The sequence below is a fragment of the Dasypus novemcinctus genome, chromosome 10, assembly GCF_030445035.2.
Source record: "Dasypus novemcinctus isolate mDasNov1 chromosome 10, mDasNov1.1.hap2, whole genome shotgun sequence".
NCBI classification, from domain to species: domain Eukaryota; kingdom Metazoa; phylum Chordata; class Mammalia; order Cingulata; family Dasypodidae; genus Dasypus; species Dasypus novemcinctus.
The window spans coordinates 65045742-65073566 of record NC_080682.1 but is presented as its reverse complement, the minus strand read 5'-3'; the positions used below and the strand labels follow the sequence as shown (position 1 = coordinate 65073566).

At 37.1% G+C, this 27825-nt stretch overlaps 1 protein-coding gene across 1 annotated transcript; it reads right to left on the bottom strand.

The window, feature by feature from the left end:
- Window positions 1-16249: 16249 nt before the first annotated feature.
- Window positions 16250-26486, bottom strand: LIN7C (lin-7 homolog C, crumbs cell polarity complex component). The gene is made up of 5 exons (XM_004454269.3): window positions 26261-26486; window positions 22357-22475; window positions 22012-22083; window positions 20267-20476; window positions 16250-19671 (listed from the first exon to the last, which is right to left on the bottom strand). Exons 1-5 carry the CDS (start codon window positions 26295-26297, stop codon window positions 19516-19518), a joined length of 594 nt encoding a protein of 197 aa, XP_004454326.1. The 5' UTR covers window positions 26298-26486; the 3' UTR covers window positions 16250-19515.
- Window positions 26487-27825: the final 1339 nt, after the last annotated feature.

Genomic DNA, 27825 nt, shown 5'->3' with positions numbered 1-27825 from the left:
ATCTTTGAATTCAAGAGTTTATCTTTAAAATAATGCCTGACTGGGCACATGAATAACATGCAATAAAGCTATCTATATGCTAGACAGTCTATAAATATGGACATGACTTGACTTCAAGTTTTAGGAATGACATATTTCCTCTAATTGTAGGTCTGAAAGAGTACAAAGATAGATGGACAATGCTCTGGTTTTATAGATAAGGAATCTGAAGCTTTCACATATTTCACTCCGCCTAATGTCATCAAAGAACAACTCCTGGATCCCTGGCGCCTTGTCTGGTATATTGGCACCTTCCCTAAATTGGTTCTCATTGTCTAAATCCTTTCCATTGTTTTCTAGCAAGTTTCATGAACAAGTGAAGTAAGGAGAAAATTTTCAAGTTAGTTTCTCTAATTGACTCCTTTAAGACTTGCCTTTTTTTCACAATAAAAGAATTTCTTTTGTCAAGGTGCCACTTCTGCTTTTTAAAAATAACAGTTATAGGCTGTATTGATTAGTTTTATTTCTCTCAAATCACTCATTATCTTTCTTTTGCAGTAGTGGTTTTATAACTTTAGTGGGCTTAAGAATCACATGGGATGCTTGATTAAAAATGCAGAGTCCTAAACCTCTTTGTCAAATATTTTGATTTAGTAAGCTTGGGTGGAGCCCAGGAATCAGCATTTTAATGCACACCACATGAAAGTGTTTCATAGGTGGTCAACGAACCACTCTTGGAGAACTTTATTCTTTGCTTTCAGAGAATAAAATTTCATGGTAAACAACTTAGATGAAAGGAGAGATTCAGATTTGGAGAAAGGAGAAATGTAAAGTTTGTCGAATAAATTCCTATTGTCTACCAAAAGAAGGTGAGAAAGGAGGATTCAAATATGCTGCTTGGTCAAGAAGATAAAGGATCAGGAAAAAGGACTTGAGGAAAGAGGTGAGATCTGCTAAAGTTGATATGTTAAATATGCTTTTTCCTTAGCACTAAACTGGCCAATTCATCTTCACTTCTTAGATAAGATGTCCCAAGTGAGCAAAAAATTACTAATTCTTAAGGTACTGTCCTTAACTAGAGAAAAATGACCAGCTTTTACATAAACCATAGTGACTTGGAAAGATATCAAGCTGAACCAAATAAAAATTTGGTGGCAGGCAAGAATAAATGCCATAGAATTGCATCCTGTCTGGTCCCTCTTTCTAGTTTTTCATGTCAGTTGATGAGTGAATTTGGACGCACCACAGGCCGGATAAAAGGAAGTGGAACGTGGTTCCTCTGTGGCTTATGGTGCCTTTGGACAAAGACACCCCCACCCCCACCATGATGCCCCCTGGTGCCTTTGTGCACAGGGAACAGGCTTGTTGATGGCTGGACAGGGTGGGCTTTGGCTCCAATGGCCCCTTATCTAGGCAGTCTTGTAAACATCTAGTCTACACCAGTGTATGCTGGGCAGATGGTCCAAGGGACTCCAGTAAGAAAACCGAAGAACACAGTGGGGGCTCTCAGGCAGTGCTATAATGGTTAAATGGAGAATAAGTCTTTAGATATCCTGAATCTCACTTTTCACAAAATATTTCCAGCTTACAAAGAGCAATTTCACAGCACCCAGCTTAAGAAATAATATACTACAAACGTAGTTGAACGTCCCTTCGTACCCCTCCCCAATCATATTCCTTCCTTCTTCTCCTTGAAAAATGTACTTTCCTAAATTTTGTGATTAATTTCTATGCATGTTTTCACACCTTGGTGTATCCCTAAACAATATATTGTTTTACCTTTTTTTCAATATTCATCAATGTACATTTATTTTTAATTGAGGAAACCATAATCAATGCATAATTACAAGAATCATGTGCCTTTTTACATACAATGCCATTAAAGCAAGCTCTAAACTACAGTTTGTAAAGTATTCAATTTACCTCCAGTCCAAGCTGCATCTCCCTAAGACACTGTTCCCATCACAGTAGCCATTTTAAGCCAATCTTTTTATATACGGATAGTTTCTGTAGAGAACACTTTTCTCAGGACTAAAATGCATCAAGCATGCATAAGAAAAAAAATATATATATGCACAAATACATTTAAGAGTTTCTATAGGGGTATCACTGAAAAAAATAAAACCGTGGGATCTGCTTAAAAGCACCAAGTAAAATAAAAATTTAAAGGTCCCTCTAAAATTTATACCATGGGAAGAAAATTCAAGTCACTTGAGTTTTCTGCAAGGTTATTTGCAGAATCAAAATGACCTTTAGGAGAGGAGTGGGATGAGGGGGGTGGGGGGTATATGGGGACCGCGTATTTTTTGAATGAAATATTTAAAAAATAAAGACAAAAAAAAATGACCTTTAACTAGGTATTGTTAAAATGCATTTTAAAATGAGGCAAAATATGCAGAAAATAAGACATCCTAATTTGAATAGAAAATTCTACACCATTATTCTAAAGTAACAGATAACTTTCTAGATAGTCCTGGTTCTTGTGGCAGGATATTCAAACAATTGAAATGTTATTACTTTTGAATATATTCTTATTTCCCTTATCAGGTACTTTACTACTCCTACTCAAAACTACCCTTATTATTTAACTACCAAGATATTTAAGGATATAATTTTACAATCTTTATAAACCACTAGTATCAAATTACTAGTTTTAGTATTAGAAGTATATGGCTCACTTCTAAAAGAAACATCAAACCAATTAATTCTAAGTATCACCACACTAAGTTATCTTTAAAAATCAGAACATTGCCAAGTTTTTTAAGTGCTAAATAAAATAAATAAGCTCAATTTCAATCTAAACTAAACATTGTTTCTAAGTATTGTTTTACTTCAAATAATATCAAGCTCTACTCTTTTGCAACTTGATTTTCACTCAGTTTGTGAGTTTTCTGCATGTTCATAAAATACATGGCCCCATTCATTCCTTTTCATAACTACGTAGTATTCCATTTAATGAATGTCTATATGCTTGGTATTTCTAATCTCTTGTTAATAGAAAGTTTGTTTCCATTTTTTGTTGTAATAATGCTATTGTGAGTATTCTTGCATGTCTCCTTGTGCTCCTATGCAAGAGTTTCTATAAAATGTGTGTATCTTCCTTTATATACCAGTGTGTGCATGCATGTGCATGTGCATGAGAATCTAGGAATAGAATTGCTTGATCATTTCTTAGATGTTGCCAAATCCTCAAAAAAAGTGACTGTTTTTATTTATGCTTCCCTCAACAGAGAATAAAAGTTCCCATTGCTCTACATCTCACCAATACCTGATATCATCAGACTTAAATATTTGCTAATTTGATGCATATGAAATGAAATTTCAGTGTGGCTTAAATTTGAATTTCATCAATTACAACTGCATTTTTTTCCTGTATGTATTGGCTATTCTGTGTGCCAATATGCATTGCTTATTTGTTTCTTTTCTCTTGGCTTGTTCCTATATTTCTTTACTGTTTTATAGTAAAGGATGATTAATGTTTTCTGTAAAGGGCCAGAGAAAATATATTTTAGGTTTTGTGGGCCATATGGTCTCTGTCACAACTATTTAACTCTGCCATTGCAGTATAAAAGCAGCCAAAAATAATAAGTAAACAAAAGATGCAGCTGTGTTCTAATAAAACTTTATTGACAAGAACAGTAGATTTGGCCAGTGGGCCATAGTTTGCCAACCCTTGTTTTATAGGCTACTAATCCTTTGTAAAAGTCTACTGATTGTTGTGAAATCACTTGCAGTAGTAAGTAAAATTCAGAGGGACATACCTTTTCTTCGTAGTTGAGAGCAAGTACTTTTAAAGCTCTGGCCTCCATGATGAACTCATGCTAAAGATTATGTTGCAGAATGGGCCAAGAAAGCCCATTACAAGTTTAAAATAGTCCCTTTATATGGAATTAATGGCCTTAAGGGAGTCCTGGGTATTTAGGGTTTATTTACTGCTTATCCAAAAGCCACTCCAAATATGTTTGACCTGATGTAATCACATGACCTGTGGTAAAGAGCTATTACCTTAAATAAAATTATAGATACCAAACTGGTCACCCAAAGTTAGAAGCTAAATAAATATGTTAGAAATATATATGTATATACATATCTATGCACACACATATATTGGGTGGGTGTATATATGTGTATACATGTACATATATGCATACATATATGTATGTAAACATTTCAAGCATAACAAATTCAGGGAATAAAGAAAGAATATTGGGTCTAATCTCTACCCATCAGGCATCTAAAACACATCTACTCTAATAACTGAGTCCTCAAGACAAGTATTATTTCCGCCCTCAGTTGACATCAGGTTGTTTCTGTGCTCTAACGCCTCCACGCTTGCATTTGGGGCTTTGGGATGGAAGACCCAGAGGCATACAGTCATTCTTTCCTGGTCTTAAATAATGTATTTTCACTTACCTATCCTTTCCTTCTGTGCCTCATCCTCAGGGTGCTCCTACTGTGCACAGGCTTTTAAGACACTGGAAATAGCACCTATGTTTGTGGAATAATTTAAAACAATTATTTTGAAGGTCAAAAAAATAACTATGTAAAATTGTGGGCAAATCAAAAACATTTTTTAACCTGGATATCTGGGCAGATTTGTGTTGCTGGGTCCTTTCCTCTGTCCCCCCCAGAGCCCAAGTGAGATTAGAGGACAGCTGGTACCAGACACCACTTCTGCAGAATTGATGGATCTGTGGGATGTGATAGCTGGGATTGAGGCTTCTAAGTTGTGCCTGGATGAAGGCCACTCTTAAAGTCAGCCTTTTGTAAGACATTACAAAAATATTTTCTGATCTGCTCTTTATTGGGCCCCCAAGTCTGGGTGCATAAACTACTGGTGAGAAACAAAACTAGCAAAAAATTAAACAAGAATTAAAGAAACCAGGCATTATATTTTTTTCTTTTTAAGATTTATTTAATCCCTCCACCCCGCAACCACCCCCCCCCCCCCCCAATTCTCCCTATTGTCTGCTCTCTCTGTCCATTCACTGTGTGTTCTGTGTCTGCTTATATTCTCATTAGGCAGCTCTGGGAACCGATCCTGGGACCTTCCAGAGTGGGAGAGAGGCGATTACTCTCTTTTGCCACCTTGGCTCCCTGTTCTGCTACATCTTATATTCTCTACTCTCTGTCTCTTGTTGCACCATCTTGCTGTGCCAGCTCTCCATGTCAGCCAGCACTCCTACATGGGGCAGCTTTCCCATGTGGGGCAGCATTCCCATGCTGGGCGGCACTCCTGCATGGGGCCACATTCTTGCATGGGCCGGCACTCCATGTGGACCAGCTTGCCTTCACCAAGAGGTGGACCTCCTATATGGTAGATGGGAGCCCAATTGGTTGAGCCACATCTGTTTCCCCAGGCATTGTATTAATAATAGAAAAGTAAAGGTAGAAAATCAGAATGGAAAACCAGGCAGAGTATCTATCTACCACCTGGTCACAATGAGAATTTGTTAAGGCCAAAATATCAATACAAAGTATAGACTAGGAAATGGGTTGTTTTTCACTCCCTTAGAATTCCAAATAAATCTTTAAACATTTTAGAAAGACCTTAGCATGAAGCAATTCAAGAAACTCTAAGGAAAATCTGTGTATTCCACCAAAATCTGTACCTGCAGAAAACCAGCTTGTGGGGTGGAGGGGGTGCTTCTTTGTCTACATGAACATACCGGGGAAGAAATCCAGAAAAGGAGGTAACAAGAGATTTTAGACTCAGAGAAAAACTGTGGAAGAATGTGTAGTGAAGAGTTCACATTCTGTAAATTGTCTTTCTTTTCCTGAGCTGGACACCTAATATTGTCTCCAAAAAGATACACCTGAACACCTCTTGAAAAATTCCCGAACCTATATTTTGTCAAATTATTACTACCATGATTCTCTTAAAAATAAGAGGAGCCTCAGTCAAAATGAAAATTTTAAACATCTTAAAGTTGTGGAAATGTCTTTAAAATAACTTTCAAAATAAAGAATCCTGAAACAATACTTTTAAAAACATGGGCCATCTATCAAACATCTGTAATTTTCAAGGTTACCTTGGAAGGAGGCAAGACAAATAAATCGTTGGGGAGAAGTAAACAAGACTAGATCAATGGACTTTGGGATGATACAGAAAATGCCCATCTCAGGGTCTTATTGGCAAGAACTGATACTGGTTAATAAATTCTTTTTTGGCTCCATGTTAGTGTTAAAACATATGAATTTAGTTAGTAGAGCACTGCTCAGCAAAGTTTAAAATATTTCAATGCAAAAGAGAAGATGGACGCTCTTAAGGTGTTAGGGAAACAAATTATAGTTTCTTTGCCAGTTTTCTCCTTTTTTTCTCAAATGACATAAAATTGTCAATCATTTCAACAATTGGATTTCTCACAAAAATTCTTATGTGATTACTCATGCAAGAAACATATTGGGGGAAATGTTTGTGAAGGAAAATAGGAAGGGAGATGGAGGAGGTTGGAGGGCCTGACTCCTGGAAAGGGAGAGAAGGAAGGAAAGAGGTTGGGTGAAGGGCTCTTAGACAGAGTTCTATGAGAGCCCAGCAAGGCCCTGGGAAATCCCTAAGACAAAAACAACTCAGTGGAGTCCCATCTCTCCCAGGAATGGACCTGTCTTAGTACCTCTGCCGTGCTCAGTCATTGGCTGGGACCCTCCCATGGTATCTGTAGCCTTGGCACAAACATGGTGAAAGATTTCACAGCTAGAGCTGTTAGGCAATTAGTCTCCCCATAGTGAGAGATCTGAGAGGTGCATTTTCGTGGCAGTGGCGGGGTATAAGGGGTGACAGAAGAGTTACCATCTTGTAAGTACTCGCCATTTAACTTAAGGAATTTAAATATTTAGGGTTAGAAAGGACCTTAAATCTAGTTCAGTCACCTTCCTAATGGTCATCCTTGCTATTCCTGGATACTTCTGGATATAGCTAGGGATTCCTCCATAGGTAGTAGAATGCAACTTTGGGCAGTTCTGGCTTTTAAAAAGTTCTATCTTTTGTTTTGCCAAAGTCTTTCTTCTTGATGCTTTTCAGACCCTAAGAACTAGAAGGAATCTTGGATTTCATAAGTTAAGTTCCCTCATTTAATAGCAAGAACTCAAACCCACAGAGGATAACTAAATTAACAGCAGAACTAGAGCTAACATCTAGGTCAATGGCTTTTTCCACTCTACACTTTAAAAAAAAAATTTTTTTATGGAAAAGAGAAAAAAATTGACAAATTTAGTGTCATACAAAGAAAATTAATGTTAGTGCCTCAGATGAGATTTGGTTTATTTAAAGGAAGGTGCCACATCTCTGAATCTACTTTTCTCTCTCCCTTTTCTTTAATTCATTTTTAAGTGTATTTTTTTGAAGATACATAGATCACAAAAAATGTTATATTCAAAAATATGAAGAAGTTCCCATATACCCCCCCCTACCCCCCCCCCCACTCCTCCCACATCAACAACCTCTTTCATCATTGAGGCACACTCATTGCATTTGGTGACTACATTTTGGAGCACTGCAGCACCACATAGATAATAGTTTACATTGTAGTTTACACTCTCTCCCAGTACATTCAGTGTGTTATGGCAGGATATATAATATCCAGCATCTGTCCCTGCAATATCATTTAGGACAACTCCAAGTCCCAAAATGCCCCCACATCAAATCTCTTCTTCCCTCTCCCTGCCCTCAGCAACTACCATGGCCACTTTCTCCACAGCAATGCTACAATCAATAAGTCCACTCTAATCCATATTTTATTCCTCCATCCTGTGGACCCTAGGATAGTGATGTCCACTCCACCTCTGTATTGAGAGGGGGCTTAGATCCTACATGGTTGATGGATGCTATTCTCCTGCTTGCATTTGTAGGCACTCTCAGTTCCCTGGTATGGTGGTTGACCGTCTTCACCTCCCTGTTGGCTGACATGGGTAAGTCCAACCAACCGGAGAGTAGGAGTTACAACTCTGCTGAGTCTCAGGGCCAGTTCTACTTTTCTCTTGATCAAACATGCTGTTTGAGCTTGTGTGAAGATAACTAAGGGATGTAAAAATTAAACATAATTTCCATTTAGTGGAGAACCAAAACAATACTGAATACATTCCCTCCCCACCTCCACCCTCTGAAAATACATACAGCAAGTGATAGATATCCATTTATTTGATAATTTATATAGGTTTTTTTTGTTTGTTTGTTTTAGGGTATTTTTGGGAAGAGTTATTTACTCAAATTTACAAAGCTTAGAATTTTAAAAAATACATTTGAATTATAATTTTGAGATTAAAAGAAAAGAGCATGTACAATTCTAATTATTGTTCTTCAGTAAGAATAACAATTTCAAAATACAAATAACAGCGCTTTGGCGCCACCTTGTGATAATATATGAAGAGGTAAGTGTAAAAGATTACTCAGTATAATAAATCTTTGAGAAAATAAATATTTACAGGAGATGAGGAAAAAAAGATGTGTGTATGTGGGTGTATGTATGTTATTGATTCTCCCTTCCTCAATCCACTTTAAAAGAAAAATATATTATAAAATGTCACATTTTGGTGTCTAAAATTCCAATTTTTGCCAATATTTGCTACAAAAGTTTAAAAAATGTATTATTTTATTTCCAAGCTTCTGCTCACAAAATGACTTATATTTTCATGGTTTTGCCAGGCTGCCAGGACACCAAACTTTCTAGGTTTTATTTCTGACTTCAGTGGCCACTCCTAACTGGTTCTCCTTGACCTTCAGCTACCTACTGTTCACACAGCTGCCAGAATGATATTTTAAAAACATAAATCAGATTATATAAATCCCCTACTTAAATCCCCCCAATGAATCTCTATTTCACTTGCAATAAAACCTGAAGTGTTTACTGTGGCCTACCACGACCTCTAGAATCTGGCTCTTCCCTGGGTCTCCAGCCTCAACACATGGATCTGCCTCCCACCATCACATCCATCCAGACCTTTTTGCTGCTCTTTTGACACCCCAAGTCCCTCCCTTCCATGGGACTTGTATATGCCTGTGAGCTTGGCCCCTGTAGTCCCCTTCTTAGGCAGAACTAATATGCAAATTAGTACATATTAGAAAGGGTGGAGAAAATTCCAGGTAGAGGGACAGAAGTATCATGTTGGAGACACAAGTGTGGACATAGGGGAAAAAACGTGAAGCTGGAGAGGCACGAGCTGTATTATGCAGGGTTGGGTGGGTCATGGCGAGGTTCTTAGATTTTTATTCTAATGTGTGGTGGGGAATGGGTATGCTAAAAATAACGGTTCATCAGCACACAGCAGGTGTTTTTAAAAGTTCTTAGTATTTGCAAGCATTATGGAAAGTGCAATTGGTGCTTTATGGAGCTTCATTGGTGCTTTATGGAACTTCCTATAAAAACAGCAAAGCTGGCTATTCAGATGTGCTGGGACCACATCCCTGAGCCCAGCCCATCCCCCTGCCCCAGTATGGTATGAGGAGAGGGTGAATGTGGGTTCAGTAGTTGTGAACCTTGACAAGTGATTTAATGTCCTCAATTTTTTTTTTTTAAGATTTATTTACTTCTCTCCCCTTCCCTGCCCCCCTCCCCCCATTGTCTGCTCTCTGTGTCCATTTGCTGTGTGTTCTTCTGTGTCCACTTGTATTCTTGTCACGGCACCCGGAATCTGTGTCTCTTTTTATTGCATCATCTTGCTGCATCAGCTCTTTGTGTGTGCAGCACCATTCCTGGGCAGGCTGCACTTTTTCTCGCATTGGGCGGCTCTCCTTATGGGGCACACTCCTTGCACGTTGATCCAAATCCGCTTCTCTCAACTTTTCTTTTCCTCATCACTCTCTAGCCCTCCCACCTGCCTCATCACCTTAAAATTATTTGAGTCCTTATTTGTCTCCCCCACTAGAACATGAGCTCCATATCAGCAGGATTTTGTCTTGCCTACTGCTGTATCCTAAGCACTAAGTACACTGTCTAGAACATAATAAATACTCTGTAAAGTTTTTTGCTAAGGATATAATCCTGCCTTGCTATGGCATTCATAGCTTAACACTTTTTAACTGCTTACAATCTACTCATTATTTGTAATTCTTCTGATCAGAGTAACTTAATAGGTAGAAAGTGGTCATTTCAAAGTACTAATACAATTTAAAACAATACCTATATATTGGGAAAACAGTGCCAATTTGAAAATACCCAAGTGAGTATTGACAAGTTATTCACTGGTTAAAGTAACTGCATTTTTTGTGACAAATGACTGTAGCTCAGAAAACATCTAAATAAAAACCATGAAGCAACCTAAAAAATAAAGAGGCAAAAGCTGGCTAAAAGTGTGATGTAGTATTAGAAAAAAAATACAGTGGGTTTTGAGGGCAGTTTTGGGATTGAATCTTGGCTATGCTGATTACTGATTCTGCAAAAATTATTTGGTCTCTCCAATTCTGTAAAAGAAGAGATACTGACTACCTTGCAGAGAATGGTTTTAAAGATTAGGGTCAGTGCCTAGTAGATGCTTATAAAAAAGCAGCTATTATTATAGATATTTCTGATATTATAGCAAATGCTGCTTTTGTACATAACTAGTTTATATGTCCCATGATAAAACCAATAACAGGGAAGTGGATGTGGCTCAAGCGATTGGGCTCCTGTCTACCATATGGGAGGTCCAGGGTTTGATCCCCAGGGTCCCCAGGTGAAGGCAAGCTGGCCCAAGCAAAGAGCTGACCTGAGCAGAGAGCTGGCCACATGGAGTGCTGACCCCTGCAGGAGTGCTGGCCTGCGTGGAGAGCTGGAGCAGCAAGACAATGCAACAAAAAGAGGCACAGAAGAGAGACAGGTGCAGCGGACCAGGTAGCTGACGTGGCACAAGGTATTGAGCACCTCTCTCCCACTCCAGAAGGTCCCAGGCTTGGTTCCCAGAGCCTCCTAAAGAGAAGACAAGCAGATACAGAAGAACACACAGTGAATGGACACAGAAAGCAGACAGTGAGCATTAAAAAAATGGGGGTGGGGGGAGAGAAATATATATATAAAATAAATCTTTTAAAAAAGGAAAAAATAAAAAAATAAAACCAGTAACATGTTAACATCATCGAACTTGCAGAACAGGAATTGTATTAGTCAGCCAAAGGGGTGCTGATGCAAAGTACCAGAACTCTGTTGGCTTTTATAAAGGGTAGTTATTTGGGGTAGAAGCTTAGAGTCACAAGGCCCTAAAGAGTCCAACTCAAAGTAACGTAAGATACTTACTCACCCAAAGTCTTTTGCCACGTGTTGACACAAGATGGCAGGTGATGTCTGTGATGGTTCAACCTTCTTCCTTCCTCTTAAGGCTCTGTGGTCCCAGCTTCTTCTGATCTCAGTTGTAGGTTGGCATATGGCTCGTCTCTCTCCCCAGGGCTTATTTCTTTCTGGGCTCAGCTGCTCTAGTCTCTTCACAAGGTCATCTGCAGATTATCAGGCTCATCTCTCTACCTGGGCTGCAGAATCCTGTTTATCTTCTCTGTGTGTCTACTTCCATGTGAGAGTATTTTATCAGCCCAAGGGGCGTGGGACTCAATGCTGAATCACACTCTAAATGACATGGTTGAATCAAAGCCCTAATCTTTTTTTTTTTTTTTAAAGATTTATTTATTTATTTAATTTCCCCTCCTCCCCTGGTTGTCTGTTCTCGGTGTCTATTTTGCTGCGTCTTGTTTCTTTGTCCGCTTCTGTTGTCATCAGCGGCACGGGAAGTGTGGGCGGCGCCATTCCTGGGCAGGCTGCTCTTTCTTTTCACGCTGGGCGGCTTTCCTCACAGGCGCACTCCTTGCGCGTGGGGCTCCCCCACACGGGGGACACCCTTGCATGGCACGGCACTCCTTGCGCGCATCAGCACTGCGCATTCAAAGCCCTAATCTTAACATAATTTAATCAGACATCTCAGCTGACTCTAATGCAATCAAAGGGTATCACACCCAGAGGAATAGAGAAGTTTACAACTTAATTAAATATATTTTTTGGAATTCATAAATAATATCAAACTGTCACAGGAAAGGATCTAATCTAGGACAAAGGTTTTTAAACTCTCAAAGGAACCCCTGTGCTCTGGAGCATGGAAAGTGTGTCAATGAAGCAGGCTCGGGACAGGCCCCCTCCCCACCCCGAACCACGATGTAGATCACTACATATTAGCCTATGACTGAAGAGAGGACTTCTCCAAGGAATAAAAAAAATAAAGGTTGAAAATCACCAATCCCTCATTACACAATCAAAGAAATTAGGATTCAAAGATCATGTTAAGTGTTACAACTGAAACTTAAGTCCAAGATTCTTTTCACTATACTCTCATTGCTGTTATTTAAAATTACACAATAGACATTTTACAAGATTGGGTCTTGATGGGCACTACACACCTAATATCTACCAAAATTTTGGAGTCTGATAGCACCTAGCTCTGGTTGTTCTAATACCCATAAGACAACCTTCATTCTTCATTTTAAAAGTGAGATATGAGATGGTTAGTACACAAAATTCTAGCTATTACTATTATTAGGTGGAACATTTTTACATAAATCAAATAAATGTCTTTGTTGTCTTCCATAAACAATATTCAGCATTTTAATGGAATGGAGGTGATAAGATTAAGAAAGGTGCTACTCCTTTAGTAATGATCCATTCTAGGACATTTTAATATCAAGATCAGCTGTCCAAGTCGTACCTCAGTATGCACACATCATTATTATTGTTTCCATATAGATTCAATGTAAGTTCTTGATCCACTTGTAGTTATGAAACTAAGTAACAAGATGTAATAAATAACACCACCCTAGGTGATGGGGTACAAATGTACGTGAGACAGCTGTGATCCTTCTTGCTGTCAATCAGCTTATGCTCTAGTGAGGAAGACACATTAATCAAGTGAACAAATTTAAAAAATAACCAAACTGAAGAGATATGAAAGAAATAAGGTGTTACAATATTACCTGAGGATGAGAAACCTACCTTTAGATGTGAGTGGACAGAAAGCCTAACAGAAGTGGCCATTTGGACCTTGGCAAGTGGGGAAGTGGACTGAGGTTTGAGAGAAAGTAGGGAGCCTTTTAAGTCATGACAAGGAATTTGAATTTTATCCTAAGTACTATAAAGTTTTAAGGAGGAAACCATACAATTGGCTCTGGTTGAATTCATGCTTTCCATGAGACTCAGATCAGAAGAAATCTGTACAAACCCTTATAAGAGGAAATAACCATAACCAAAGAGAAATTCTCTCATCATTCTTCAATTGGAGCAAGGGCTGCTGCAAAAAACTTCTCTCCTCAACCCTGAAACCTCCCCTTCCTCTGCCAATTCCTGAAAAGTCCCAATAACTGGCAACCTAAAATGAGGACAAACTTACACGGAGGGACCAATCAACACAGGAGGCCACTTGGAGTCACACGCTCAATTGTGGAGTTGCATAGATGTCTATGGGAGCATTTCAACCACAGAAAGCAGAGAACCCAGCACTCCCCCCACCCCCAAAGGCCAGAAATATATGTTGCTTGAATACACAGTTGGGGAAGTGATGCCTCTAAAACATGGACTCCTTCATAACATAAAGTTAAAAGATTAGATAGCATCTAAACTCTGAGCTCAACATTATGTAAAATATGAGCTACCAGTAATAAAAATTTTTTCCCTTAGCTATTTCATTCCAGATTGCATTTGTTTGCAAATAAAATACAATAAAACAAAAATAAAAACAAAGGATTGGGTTTTTGGTACTCTGACAAAATGAATTCGCTTCAATAGCTATCATGTGAAGATCACGTATTTGCAGCTAATGGCTAAATTTTCTTTTTACCCAATTAGGTAGAACAGTTCTGGAGAGATTTTAACAAATTAGAATTCTTCCACACTTCATTTCTTAAAGAAAAACTTCTTAAAAGGTCCAAATCTTGACTGCTTCCAAAATATACTTCCACAGTTTATGAAAATTAGGAATGCCTTTGTTGATTTGAAGCACTAGTTCTTATTTTTAAAAAAATCAAAAGGAATAAAATCGACTGATGGGTTTGGATCTCTATGAATTCACCATTTGCTCCATAAAGTGTCTAAAAGAGTTCATCAAGTAGACATTATCTGCTAATAAATAAATGTACAGAAATATTGGTCACTACCTCTTTACATTAAAACCAGAAAAATCAAGAGTGAATATAGGATGGACAACTACACCAAGGAACTGACAAGCGTCTACAACTGCAAGCAGGAGAGTCTCATCCATCAGCCATGTGGGATCAAAGCCCCCTCTCAATTAAGAGGTGGAGTGGGCATAACCATCCCCGAGTCCTCAAGATTGGGGAATAAAATATGGACTACAGTGCACTTACCAGTATTCTACTATAGAATTACTACAGGGACAGATGCAGGACATTATATATACTGCCATAACCCACTGAACGGACTCTGAATGTAAACTACAATGAAAACTATAATCCATGCTGTGTAGCAGAGATCCAAAATATATTCATCAATTGCAATACACGTACTACACTAATAAAATAAGTTGATGTGGGAAAAGTTGGGGGTGTGGGAGTGGGGCATATGGGAATCCTCTCTCTCTCTCTCTCTATATATAAGATTTCTCTCCCCTGCCCCCAGTTGTCTGCTGTGTCCACTCGTTGTGTGTTCTTGTGTCTACTTGTATTCTTGTCAGTGGCACCGGGAATCTGTGTCGCACCATCTTGCTGCGTCAGGCAGCTCTCCGTGTGTACGGCGCCACTCCTGGGCAGGCTGCACTTTTTTTGCATGGGGTGGCTTTCTTTACAGGGTGTGCTTTCCTTGTGCGTGGGCTCCCCTAGTGGGGTACACCCGTGTGGCACAGCATTTCTTGTGCACATTAGCACTACACATGGACCAGCTCACCACACTGGTCAGGAGGCCCCAGGTTTGAACCCTGGACCTCCTATGTGGTAGGCGGATGGTCTATCAGTTGAGCCAAATCTGCTTCCTGTCTATATTTTTTAATGTAACATTTTGTGTGATCTTTTAAAAATAAATAAAAAATATATTAAAAAAAATAAATAGCTAAAACCAGGGGGAAAAAAAGAGTGAATACAACAAAACTAGAACTCCAAGATTTAGAGAATTGATGTTTTGGTTCACTAAAATTTCAAAGAAACTGAGGTGCTTGGTACCTCTCCATGCTTCTTTAAAGTTCTCTGCGGTGAATTTAGCATTATATTGTCCAACACTGTTTCAATGATCCATTGTCTCTGGAGCTATAACATATCCTCCCAACATGTTGCTGTTCTGATTGAATAAATCACTTACTTAGACTTATTTTCCTATGATTTGCATTCTGAATGTGGCCTTCCCCGCAAAAAAAAAACGCTACTTTTAGAACTTCAAAAAAACTGTTTCCTTTTTCACAATGGACAGAAATATGCAAATTTCTTCATAAATCTTATTCTTTATAAAGTTTTAAAGCATAATTTAAAGGTTATTGGTTTTCTAGCCCAAAAAAGTATTGGCTAATTTGAATTATTTGACTGTCTTCCTTTAGTTAATAAGGTACTGAAGCTATTTTACATGAAAATAATAGCAAACACAAACAATGCTTATTATGTGGGGCACCACTCTAAGGGCTTTACAAATAATGACACCCACACAACACTCACAGGCACTCTTATTACAGATGACAGGTTGAAAGAACTAAGGCACAAAGAAGTTAAGTGATTTGTATGAAGTGTACACAGTTAAAAAAGTGGTGGTACTGAGATTCAAACCAGAGCCTGTGCTCCCAACAAGCATGCCACATTGCTTCTCTTGAAATAACACAAGATTTTTAGTAGTTACATTGCATGAAAGAAAAAGCAAAATATTTGAATTTGGATTTTCATTTCAGCAACCACACTAGATTATGCTTTTACCCCATTTAAAATTTATTTCCCATGTAGCTTACAGAAATATAGCTATTGTGTAAAGTTATGCTGGTATTTTTCAAACCCAAAAAACAAGAACAGAACTAATAACAACACAAATTATTCTTGTAATCATAGTTAAATTGATAAATTAAGTGCTCTATTGAAAAAATGTTATTTTAAGTCCATTTTGGGTATTATATATCTTTACCTCAAACTTAAGTTCAGAATTCAGTATACTGTTTGACACTATTATTAAAAACTATATCCAGGAACAAGTAGCTTGGAAGTTCTGGATAATTAAAAAGCAGGTTAATTTAACCATTAGGGAACCTCAACAACGTTTGAAGAAATACTTTCAAAGAAATTTTTGGTAATAAAAAGTAAAAAACCAGACTGTTAAATTTAGCAAAGAAAAATAACAACAAAATATAAGTTAGAAAATTCGTATTCATACTTTTATTCAGGAAATACAATTATTACCAGAGTCCTTGATATTTCAATGATCTTTCCACAATATAAAATATTCACAACATGTATTATATTAAATCTACATCAAGTCATGCTGACATTCTTTTCAAGGAAGTCATAACCATTTCTTTTATTAAATGCTATGGTATCCATTTTAATTGTAAACAAAGTACTTGAGCTAAACTACTTAAATACTTGAGCAAAGTGATTTAAAAATTTAGAGGATTTTTAAAAAAGCACATCAGAATCATCAAATCCCAAAGAACTAGGCCACTATAACCATTATACTATGGATGCAATGGCCACAGGAAAAAGTAGGTAATTACTAATGATACTACTTCTCATCTGCATTTTTAAATATGCTTTCCCAAATAAAATTTATTTTTTTAAGTTTTAAAGGTGAGGGGAGCAGAAAGGTGATACACATTAAATTTTACATTTAATATGGCAGGTTTTATATATATATTTTTAAAAATGAAGGTAGACTGTAATTAGTTCCAGATAAGGAATATCTAATACCCTTTTTGTTACTAAAGAAATTATTAAGAAATAAAATCAATCATTACATAGCTGCAAATTCCAGAGTCCAGTGTAATTAGAATATTTTATAAAGGGGAAACCAGCGGTTTGCAACCCCAAATCTCCTTTAGAACCACTTGGAAAGACTAATAAAAGTGTATGTCAGGGCCCTACTCCCTGAGATTTTCTTTTAGTTGATGTGGGATAGGACCCAGGTATCAATAGTTTTTATAGCTCTGCATGAAGGTCTATTATGTATCTAAGGTTGAGAACCACTGAGTCAACTCATTTTTTTTTTTTTTTGAAGTATCAAGAAAATAAAGGGTAATTAAGGAGGAGGACAATTTCTATTTGTAACTTACAAACCAAATACCTAATATATACTTACTATATGCCTAGGTAATGTTCATGAATCACACATCTGCAAGACCAAACTGATTTCTTCATTTTCTCCCTATACTAGACCACTACTGTACATCTTCGTCACTGAATAATTGAATTTTTCTATGGGCAAGACTTAAAATTCTGGATACACTGTAAAAATTGCATTAATGAAAAGTACTGCTACACATGCTCAGCAGTAGCAAGTAAAACTACTGTATTTGGCTCCTTTAAACTATCCTTATTTTAAGAATTATAAATAGGTGCCAACCCACACAAAGAACAGACTGTGGATTACTGTAGAAGGAAAAAAAATAGCTTACTCAACTTACTAAATTTCAACACCAAAAAAGATTTAACTTGGCTGAAAGTTCTGAAACAGCTGAGATACTGAACCAGGAAGCTATAATTTATAAGGAAATGTTGACACACCCTTAAAAACTATTGCAGCTGTAGCTGTACTAAAATAAGATTTCTTCAGGGCTTACTTACCCTGTAATGCAAGAATACAAAGCATAACAATATTATTACTGTTTTTATATGCACCAATATCTCTCTTTAATATATAAAGCTCTACAACAAATAACTTTAATAATTTTACAATTAAATTAAGTCCATAATTCTTCTACACTACTTTGGTCTCAACATTTAAAAACCACCAATTAATTTTGAAAATATACAATTTACAACATGATCCTATCAATAACAAGCACATTTTGTAGTGGACTAAAGATGCATTCAACCATGCAATCCAGTGTTCGATACCTAAATGATAAATAACAATGCTGATTGACTTCTTACTCTGAATGTCACTGAAAACTGGAATAATCTTTTAAGATTCATGGTGCTCACAAACATGCAGAAAAAGGTATACATTTCCAGTCTTCCTGAAGGAATGTTAAGAAGTGCCCACTTTATACGGGTAGACAATGATGTCAAACTCTGTTCCATTATCTTCCAATCCATTTATCTTCTTTTTAGGATCTGTCACTTGTTAAAATTTAAAAAAATTAAAAAAAAAAAAAAAAGACAAATTCGCCTGTAAGTTCTGACTAAACATGAACCTCAACTCTTTAATTTCAGCCGTTAAAGAGGACTTCACAGTCATACACTAATAGCTGCCTTTCAGTAAAACAGTGACATCCAGTGGACAAGTAAAATAAACCTCAAAATTCCCATCAGAATTTGAATTGTAAACAAAGATCACATCTCTAAATCCAGTAATTTTAGTATGAATTACTTCCTTGCATTTTGAAAAGGAGCCTGCAAATTCTTATGAATACATCACCTCACAGTTTCTATACAACTTGAATATATCCTTCTCTAGTCTTTCTATTTAAAATCAATCTTTTAATTTGAGCTGGTAAGAGTGTATAACTCTCAAGGATAGTGAGGTTAAAGGTATGACGTTCTATGCTTCTGCTATTTCCCACTACAAACTAACTGGCTCATCTCTAGGAATGAAAGAATCAAAATATAAGAAATATATTTAAATAAAAATGAATAGCATTAAAAATTTGCAAAATATGAAATTTGAACCTGTTTTCGTACTTATAATTTATGATATATTACTGAATATAAATAGATAGAAAGGGATGTAATCAGGAATGCTAACAATCAAATTACATCCTCTTACATCACTGCTCAAAAACTATGAAATACATATTTTAGCAATGATTGTTCAGTGTTTATAAACTTATTTTATAAATCAGTACAAATGAATATTCATTATATATTGTTTAAATAAAAGTAAAAAACTTCCACTGTACTTAGTTATGACTGTTTATTATATATATTATGTGTGTTTCCAAAAGTAGAAAATGCAGCAGTGATGTTAACACTGGCAGTGTAATGAACTGCTGTAGCTAGACTGTTATTTTTAATTTCTCAGAAAACTGTAAAGAAATCTCCCAGGTAAAAAAAAAAATAGAGTAAGCAAAAAAAGAATTGGAGAACTGTTATTTTTAAATAAGCAGCCAAATGAAGAAAGCCGTTTTAAAAAAAGATTAAGAATGTAAAAGTACTTCAATATTAAAAAAGCATTTTTAAAAATCTATAACAATTTTATGACAAAATCTGCATTTGAAAAAGACCTGTAAAAACAGCAGGACAGAATTGCCCTCATCACCTTTTACTTTTTCTTGTCAGAAAAAAGTGATGCATCTCTGGAGCCACACATGATGTTAAAATAGGCATTTATAAAATGGCAAGGAGAATTTCATGGGAAGTTTTTGTTTTTTAAAATCATTGGCATTGAGGCCCTCAGTAGGTCACAAGTAAACCTTCTCTAACTATAAGCAAAATGGAATATAAAGTTTTGAACTACATTAGGTCTGTTGCCTGCGTTTTGCTGATCTCATTTTTTCAAAACGTGACTCCATTTCTTCCAAGACTTTGGGTGTGTATCGTACTACTAATTTAACCTTTCCTTGAGCAGCTTTCAGCAGTTCTACAGCTTTTTCATGATGCTCTCCTTCAACGCTCTAGAGAAAAACACAAACATATATAATTAGTATCTAAACATTTTAAATATTTCAAAGTGTAAAAAATGTTTAAAATGTAAGCAAAATTTTAAAAATATTGTATATCATTTCAACACTAGAAAACCATGAACTTAATACTACATTATCATTTTAATTATTGAGAAATCCTCCATTAAGTCCTTTTAAAATGCTTGTCACCCAGTTACTGGTTTTTAGTCCCAAATACTTGGCAATCTACATGCGCTATTATTTCAGTCAATCCGAAGTAAATTAAGTAATTGTCATTCCATTAAGACTAAATGAGATACATCTTTTAACTTAATGTATCAGCCTAACTACTAAGGAGCTTAATTAAGTCATGAAAGTCACATAAAGTGCTGCTAATTTACATTGGAAAGAAGCAAAACACATTTACAAGTACTTTAAAAAGGACCACCAAACTAAATAGTACTGCCCAGGATTTTCCCAGGGAATTGCTAAACTACAAAGTTTCTTTGATTTTTCCTAAATCAACATCCTTTGTATCTATACATCAAATACACCCCCAAGTGGTCATAACAAATTACTACAAATTGAAATAATAATTCATCCTTACCACTCCATTAACAGAAAGAAGTTGGTCTCCTCGTTTGAGGCCCCCATGTCTATCAGCAATACCACCTGGAATTATTCGAGATATATAAATTGGAGAGTTTTGTTCTTTCCCACCCATAATATTGAATCCAAGGCCTTCTTCTGTTTTTGGTAGCTCAACCACTCGAGGATGAGAATGTCCTTCACTGGCAGCAAAGGCAGCAACCGTAGCCTGAGAGAAAATATTACATATTTTAAAATATGACCTTTGTTTACCTAAGTTCTTTTTGTGTCTCCTTTTGAGGCACATATTTTTGATGTTTGCATGTCCAAAAAATTCAATGGCAGTTCTAAGAAAGTAAGCTAAGTAGATGAATTTTAGAGAAGATGACTGGAAAGAATACTCTGGGATTATGAAGGAAATACTCAGATTTTTCAGGTTACTCTTAGCCCATCCAGTGCCTAGAACAATCAATGTGCACAGTGCTCAGCATGCAGGCTTCGTGGGCAGATAACCTTTGTGCACATTAAATAGGAGCACCTCTTCCCAGCAGGCCAGTAGTCCTGGACTCTGAGACTAGGGAGTCGTGCTTCCTCAGGAACCTTGTGCAGAAACACAACCTACCAACAGACATAACTATCTGGAGGCACCCTTACACATAATAAGCCATTTTTGCTCCTATACTATTTTGACTTATATGTCAGGAAATAACTCAATATTAAGAAAAGAGGGACACACATAACCAAGGTAAAAAATTTTTTTGTTGCTTCAGCCAACTACCCAATAACTGCTGAAACCCCCCAGATAGAAACAGAGCCAAATTTTCTTTAAAATTTAGACTAATCTGGACTAATTCTGAAACAAAACTATGAATTTTGACTTTATTTTACTTTTAAAGGCAATCTGATACCATTTTTGGTGATGGATCTTGGTGTATGAGCAAAATTTATAAAGGTGAGGAAGGAAATCAACATTGGCTGAACACCTACTATGTTCCAAGCTCTGAGGAGCACTCATTTTATAGATAACAGAACTAACTCAGTAAACTGTGAAAGTCATGTAACTCAGGAATTAAAACCAAGTTTCTATGGTCTTTTCTACTCTTGTCAAACTATACCCACATATTTAAGTGCTTGTATTCAACTGAGAATCCCATATATCCTTTTGTGAATGAGTAATTTTCAATCAAAAATCACTTGCTAATGACTAATTCTAATATGTCCCTTACTCTTGGTACTTCCTTACTCTAATGTAGAATCAACACTGAAGTCAATGCTTGAATTATTTGAGGAAAGCACGGGTATAGAAAAGCACATAAAACCTGCCACTTTCAGATCTGAAGAGGTAATCTATTACTGATTTTGTATCATACATGCAGAATTGAAGTAGCAAGGCTTTGGAGTATGAGCAACCCAGGGGAATATCCTAGAGCTCTATCATATTTACTGTTTGTGGGGACTGAGTAAGCAGATTTTATATCATAAGTTTCCCTCATGAATAAAATAAGGCTAATGACCTATACCTCAGAATTTTTAATTAAAATTTATATAATAATAGGATTATGTACATAAAATGATCATTTTTCAGTGTATTTTTAATGCATTATCTAAACCACATAACACATCCTGTATAGATCCAAACAAAAGATGCCCTATTTATCTTACTGCTTGAGAAGTTTAATGTAGCTTGAAAGATACTATTAGTTTTCAAAATAAGCCTATGATCAATTTAATAATTGCATATTTACATTTTTCAGAAAAATTTACCTTTGCAGTTGCATTAGCCCTCACTTCAGGACTGCTACTGATGTCCACTGTCTCATAGACGTGTTCATATACCTGTAAAACTCAAAGTTATCATGCTATAATTTGAAATTTCAAAATATATCACATTTAAATTCTCTGTCAACTTAATGAATACGTTAAAATTTTAGGCAAAATTATGCATCTTTTTAAAAGTTTTTTCTATTAGAAATTCTATTAATGAGAGGGATAATTTCTAATGTTTTTCTAAAGTTTATTTTCTTAAAAAATTTTGAAACCAAATTTCAGAGTATTATCTTATAATAGCACTTAACTATTTTAAAGTAAATTTTAATCTTGTGTATTTACCTCTCGTACAGCATTGCAGAACTCACTTTGAAGGACTCTTTGTAAAGCCTGAAGTTTTTGTGGTGGTACTTCTCCACTCCTTTGTAGTTTTTCCAACAATTCAATCGCTCTACAAATATCTAGAGTTAAACACACAGTCACTGAAAGATCATTTGCTGTGAGGATTCTCAGAATGTTTATTTAACAGTAAGGCAGTTGGGTTCATTCCTTGAGGATTCATTCTGTGGGGAGTAGCAAAAAATATGTAGAAGCTTAAAGAAAAAAGGGTAAGGTGTGAGTATGTGTATGTGTCAAAGAGAGGGAATAAAGCGTGCATGTGTACATATAAGTATTGGAACTAGAAATGTAAAAACTGAGAAGAATGCTAAGTTTTATAGAAGATTAGGAAAAAATACTGATGTTACATAAATATAAAACTGGGAAAAGTATTACCTTTGAGAGTCTGAGAAAACTGAAAATAAAATACTACAGATGTCACAAGAAAGGACTGAGGCTGATAATGTCATAGACATATGAACATTGTACTGCTTCAAAAAAAGCTGATAGTATTACCAGTATTCAGCTAAAAAATTTTACCATGGCCTGTACTTAATAGTACAATTATAAAAATGTGTTTTCATTAATTGCAACAAATGGGCCACACCAATGCAAGGTGAAAATAATAGGGCTTTTTTGGTAACCATGCATTTTTATGTAAGATTTTCTGTAAAACCACAACTTCTCTAATAAAATAAAATTTAAAAAAGTAGCCAATTATCCTTAGTAATCAAAGCACTGAGCGACGGTGCTACTGAAATCACTATTCATTTCCCAAAGGAAAACACACCATACACGAAGATATGAACTGTTCAATAACATGTAGCTAGTGGCAGGGGCACATTTGAAATAACAGCACAAATGAATACAATTTACTGGTTGGTGCGCTGTCAACTTATGATCATTAACATGGTATTGTAATCAACAAGCAAAATCAAATACAAATAAAAACAATTTTATCATCTAGTTTAAATTCTAGCTGTGTGATCTTGGACAAACTAATTTCCCTGATGTTTCAATTTCCTCAACTCTAAGATAGAAATAACAATATCTGTACTTTTAAGAGTTATCTGATTTAATAAAATAATACATCTAAGGTGTTTGGAACAGGGCCTGGCATATAGCAAACACAAATGTGATATGTTATATTGGTGGTAGTTAATTATAAAAAATAATAAGGAACTGTATACATTTATACAAATATATTAAGCATGCTAGGCAATTCTAATTGGGAAGTATGAGGATAAGTGTTCAAACACATTTTATGAATTAAGACATTTTATAAGATTTGCGCTGATGTTACAACACTATTAATGACTCTGTTTACTTTGATTTTTTTTTTCCTTAACTGTTTCTGTAATCTTGGGGGCGAGAGTACTTGCCTTAAGTGGAAGAACTTCTAAGTTTTATGTTATACAGCAGGACTAGAAAATTTGCTTTATAGAATTAGTACTGCTTTGTGTTTGCAGCTGGAAAACTAGGAGTAAATCCAGTGAAGAAAGAAGTAAATTTTTCAGTTTCAGATAAAAGCTTAAACTGATGCTAATCAAATGCAATGGAAACAAACATAGCTTCCCCATTCTGATTTCCCACTTATAAGAATGGCTGGAGGCCATGGTGGCTGCTGGGTGTGGGGAATGGGAGGAAGAGATGAGATGTGGCGGCGTTTTTGGGACTTGGAGTTGTCCTGGGTGGTGCTGCAGGGACAATTACCAGACACTATAGGTACTCCCATGGCCCACTGGATGGAACGTGGGAGAGTGTGGGCTATGATGTGGACCATTGACCATGAGGTGCAGTGATGCTCAGAGATATATTCACCAAATGCAATGAATGTGTCATGATGATGGAGGAGAATGTTGCTATGGGGGGAGTAGTGGGGTGAGGGGGGTGGGGGGTATATGGGGACCTCATAATTTTTTAATTGAATATTAAAAAAATGAATTAAAAAAATAAAATAAAATAAAGGCCATGCCCAGGGTAATATCTGGAATGGAGAGGGCTGTGGTGGTTTAAAAATATGGCCACAATTTCTTTGATGTTCTTTTTGGAAAAAAAAAAAAAAGAATGGCTGGAGATGGGGACTGTTGGTTCAAAAATTATTTCGGCTTACAAAGTTGTAGGACAACCCAAATAAAAACTTCCACTTAACAAACAGACCAAAAACTTTAAACTCTCTTTACTGAATCTAAATTGTAACTAATACATACTCATATGTGTTTATACTGTAGGATACGTGGAAATGGGTGTTAAAGTCTGTGAAACAAAATTCTAAATAGAATCAGAGTTGGCTGTAATCTGACTTTCTGTTAAATGGTTAGTAATTCATCCTGAGCATTCTATTGCATGTGGAACCAAAGAAAATAATTCTGACACAGGGAAAAAAAAAGGCAAGCCTTGCTACCAAAATGAAATGCCAGAGGTGAAATTCCACATTATTTTGTGCTGCATTTAAAAATACAAGACTGCCAACATGTTAAAATGCTACAACTAGCTTTCAAAGGAAAAACAACACCTTCTTTAACACCAAACAGATTTGTTTTCATCTACAGAGCACAATGCCGTTGTGCTCAGGAGGAAGATATTACCATCTCAGGCCGAACTAAGAAAATCTTACCAGAGTAGCTACTTGTCTGCCAGAAGGATGCTTTAATTAATGCCTCAGTAAGCTAGAGAGAAACAATCTCACTTACAGAGATTTCTAAACAGTAAACGCTATAGGGAACAAAACTAACAATAGTAAGTGCTCATTTGTGTGAAGTGATGAGGAAAGAGGTTTCCTTAGGTAAAATCATTCTAAAAATGTATTCCTTTTAGAGGAGAAGCTACTCAATATTGAGATTGTAACTGGAAATATTAATATTTGCAAGACAGTGTCACTCTCAATCTTGGACTTTTGTTACTTCTAGCACTCAGAATGTTTATTTTCTTCTTCTTACTCATCAATGATGTCTAACACTGGTGTGTCAAAGCATGCTTGAAATTGTTTGAAATAAAAAGAATTGGGGTGAAAAGAGTAAAACGTTAAAAATCTCTATCAAGAGCCTGGTATGGTTATAGGCGGGTATTTTTCACAGGCTTTTTTTCTTCTTTCTTTTCAGTAGAACAACTCTAGTTTCCTCGACAGCAGCAACCAGTCACATCTAGCAATTGCGAGATTTACAGAAAAGGAATAAGATTGCACCTTCAAATACTTTACAATCTACGACTACTCCAACCTTGGTAACCGAGTTACGTAACCACCTTCCGCAAGACCAAGTAAGTAGAATTGTTTTAAAATAATTTTCTCCATACTTGGGAGAAGCACAAAGCCGAGAAATAACCTACCCCAATAAAAGTGAGGCTGTGGTTAAAGTGATAATGGAGTTCTTAGTAAATAAGTACGGTTTTCTGGGAATATGCTGTTACCGGAAAGTGAGCGGTATGTGGGTGCAGGCGGGGACACTCGGTTTGTGCACGTATATACAGGAAGCGCGTAGGGTCCACACCATTAAAGCCTTAAGTGGTGTGCAGGTGTCCTCTTAAGGACTGGGCGTGTGATGTTTACTTCTCCGGCTTACTCGCCTGGGAACGTCGCGTCTGCTGTACCCATTCAGGCAGCGCGTGTGTGGCGTTAGTCAGAGAACGCGGGCAGGTTTGTGACTGTGCTATGCCCAGGACAGCCCACGTGAGCAGAGGCCGAGTCTGGGTATCAGTCAAGATACTGTAAGCGCCTTCGCCCGCCAGGGCGCGGCAACGACGGCGGTCGCCGGCGCCGGCGCCAGCGCGAGGGACAGGCCAAGATCCTGCGCCGCCCTTTTTTCTCTCTGGCGACATCGCAGTCCCTCGCCCCCTCCACCCACCCCTGTCAGACCTTGACCAAACTCACCTCTCTCCAGCCGCACAGGTTCTCCCAGCGCCGCCATCTTCTCCCTTTGCCCGCAGACCCACAGGAAATGACGACAGAAGGGCTGCGGTGGGGAGGCGGGCCTGGCGGGAGCCCCAGGGGCGGGGACGGCCGGAGGCGGGGCGGGCCTTTGGAGGTGGAAGGTGTTCCGGCGCGGGCCTTCTGGGGTCTGTCTTCGCGTGGCTCCTGGCGCGATGTTTTTTAATCCCCTGGCCTGCCAAGATTGACAGAACCGTCTTTCCCGACTCTTTCCCCCTCCCTCGGGATTCAAACCTTATTCTACCCCCTTGGAACCTTGGCCCTGCAGAGAGGAGTCGGAAAACTTGAAATTTTACTCCCGGCAGCTCCGACTCTGGACTGTTCACTTACCTTCTCTCGGCCTCATTTTCCCCATCTGTGCGACGAACGGATCCTGTCTTCGAGGTGGTAATTGAGTGTGTAAATGCGGTATTGTAAATAAAGTGCCTATGCATGGCAAATTCTCTTTTTGTGGTAGCAGTTTTTTTGATTATTAAAATTCAAGACTCGAATCTTCCCTACAAATCTGCTTGAGAGTAATGGTGAAAGGATGGTGGAAAGTTCAAAGTGCATGAAACACCCTGGTGAGGCACAAAATTTCTAATATCTGAGAAAAATATAGTGTATAAAATAAATTTTATAAAACATATTCTTAATGCATTACAGATTTTTAGGATCACTTGATATTTTCATGAACCAAGAAAACTTTGTCCCTAATTTAAACGAAATATTAATTTTCCCAATGTTTAGATTCCGCTTACATTTATCCGAGCCCTAGTCTGTGCTTACATGGTATTGTGGTGCTTTCACATACAGGTTTTCCGTACTTCATGACAGGATTGTTTTAACCACCTCCTGGTTGTTCAAGCCCAGCCTCTCCATCCAGCTATAATCCATCACTCTTTTTTTCCTTGAACACTCACTTCATCATCAAAAGTTTCTGTTCAGAAACTTTCAGTGGTTTCTCTTCTATTTACTATTTCTGATGTCTTGCATGCTCTGACCCTAACTCATCCGCCTAACCTCTTTTCTTATCACCCCATATTTGGAGTGATATGGAGCACCCACCACTCCAGTCCAGGCAGTATATTCAAAACCATGTTTATTCCTGCTTCCAGGTCTTCACTCATGTTATTCTTGCCTGGAGTGGTCTTCATCACTTCTGATTCTCCAAGCTGTACAGCCTCAAACTGTTGGAAATTGAGGCACAGTGGCCTCACAAGGAGAGATGTGCTGTCTCCATGCTAGTGCTGTCTCCATGGCTACGCTTGCAACCTAAGGAATGCGGTAATTAAGAGTTCCTGGCAAATAGTATGAAGCTGTTAAAGGCTGAAAGAAAAGATGAGCACATACTTTTTGTAGTGAATAGAACACTTAGACTTTGTACCTTGAGATAAGATTTTTAAAAAATTCTTTAGACTATGGGTAATGCTGATAGTTAACTGCATGTTGCTTGATGTCACGTAGGCTATGTGTTCCTGCTTGTTGTCCCATAGACTGGGTTATATAGAGAGCCCCTTGTAAACAAT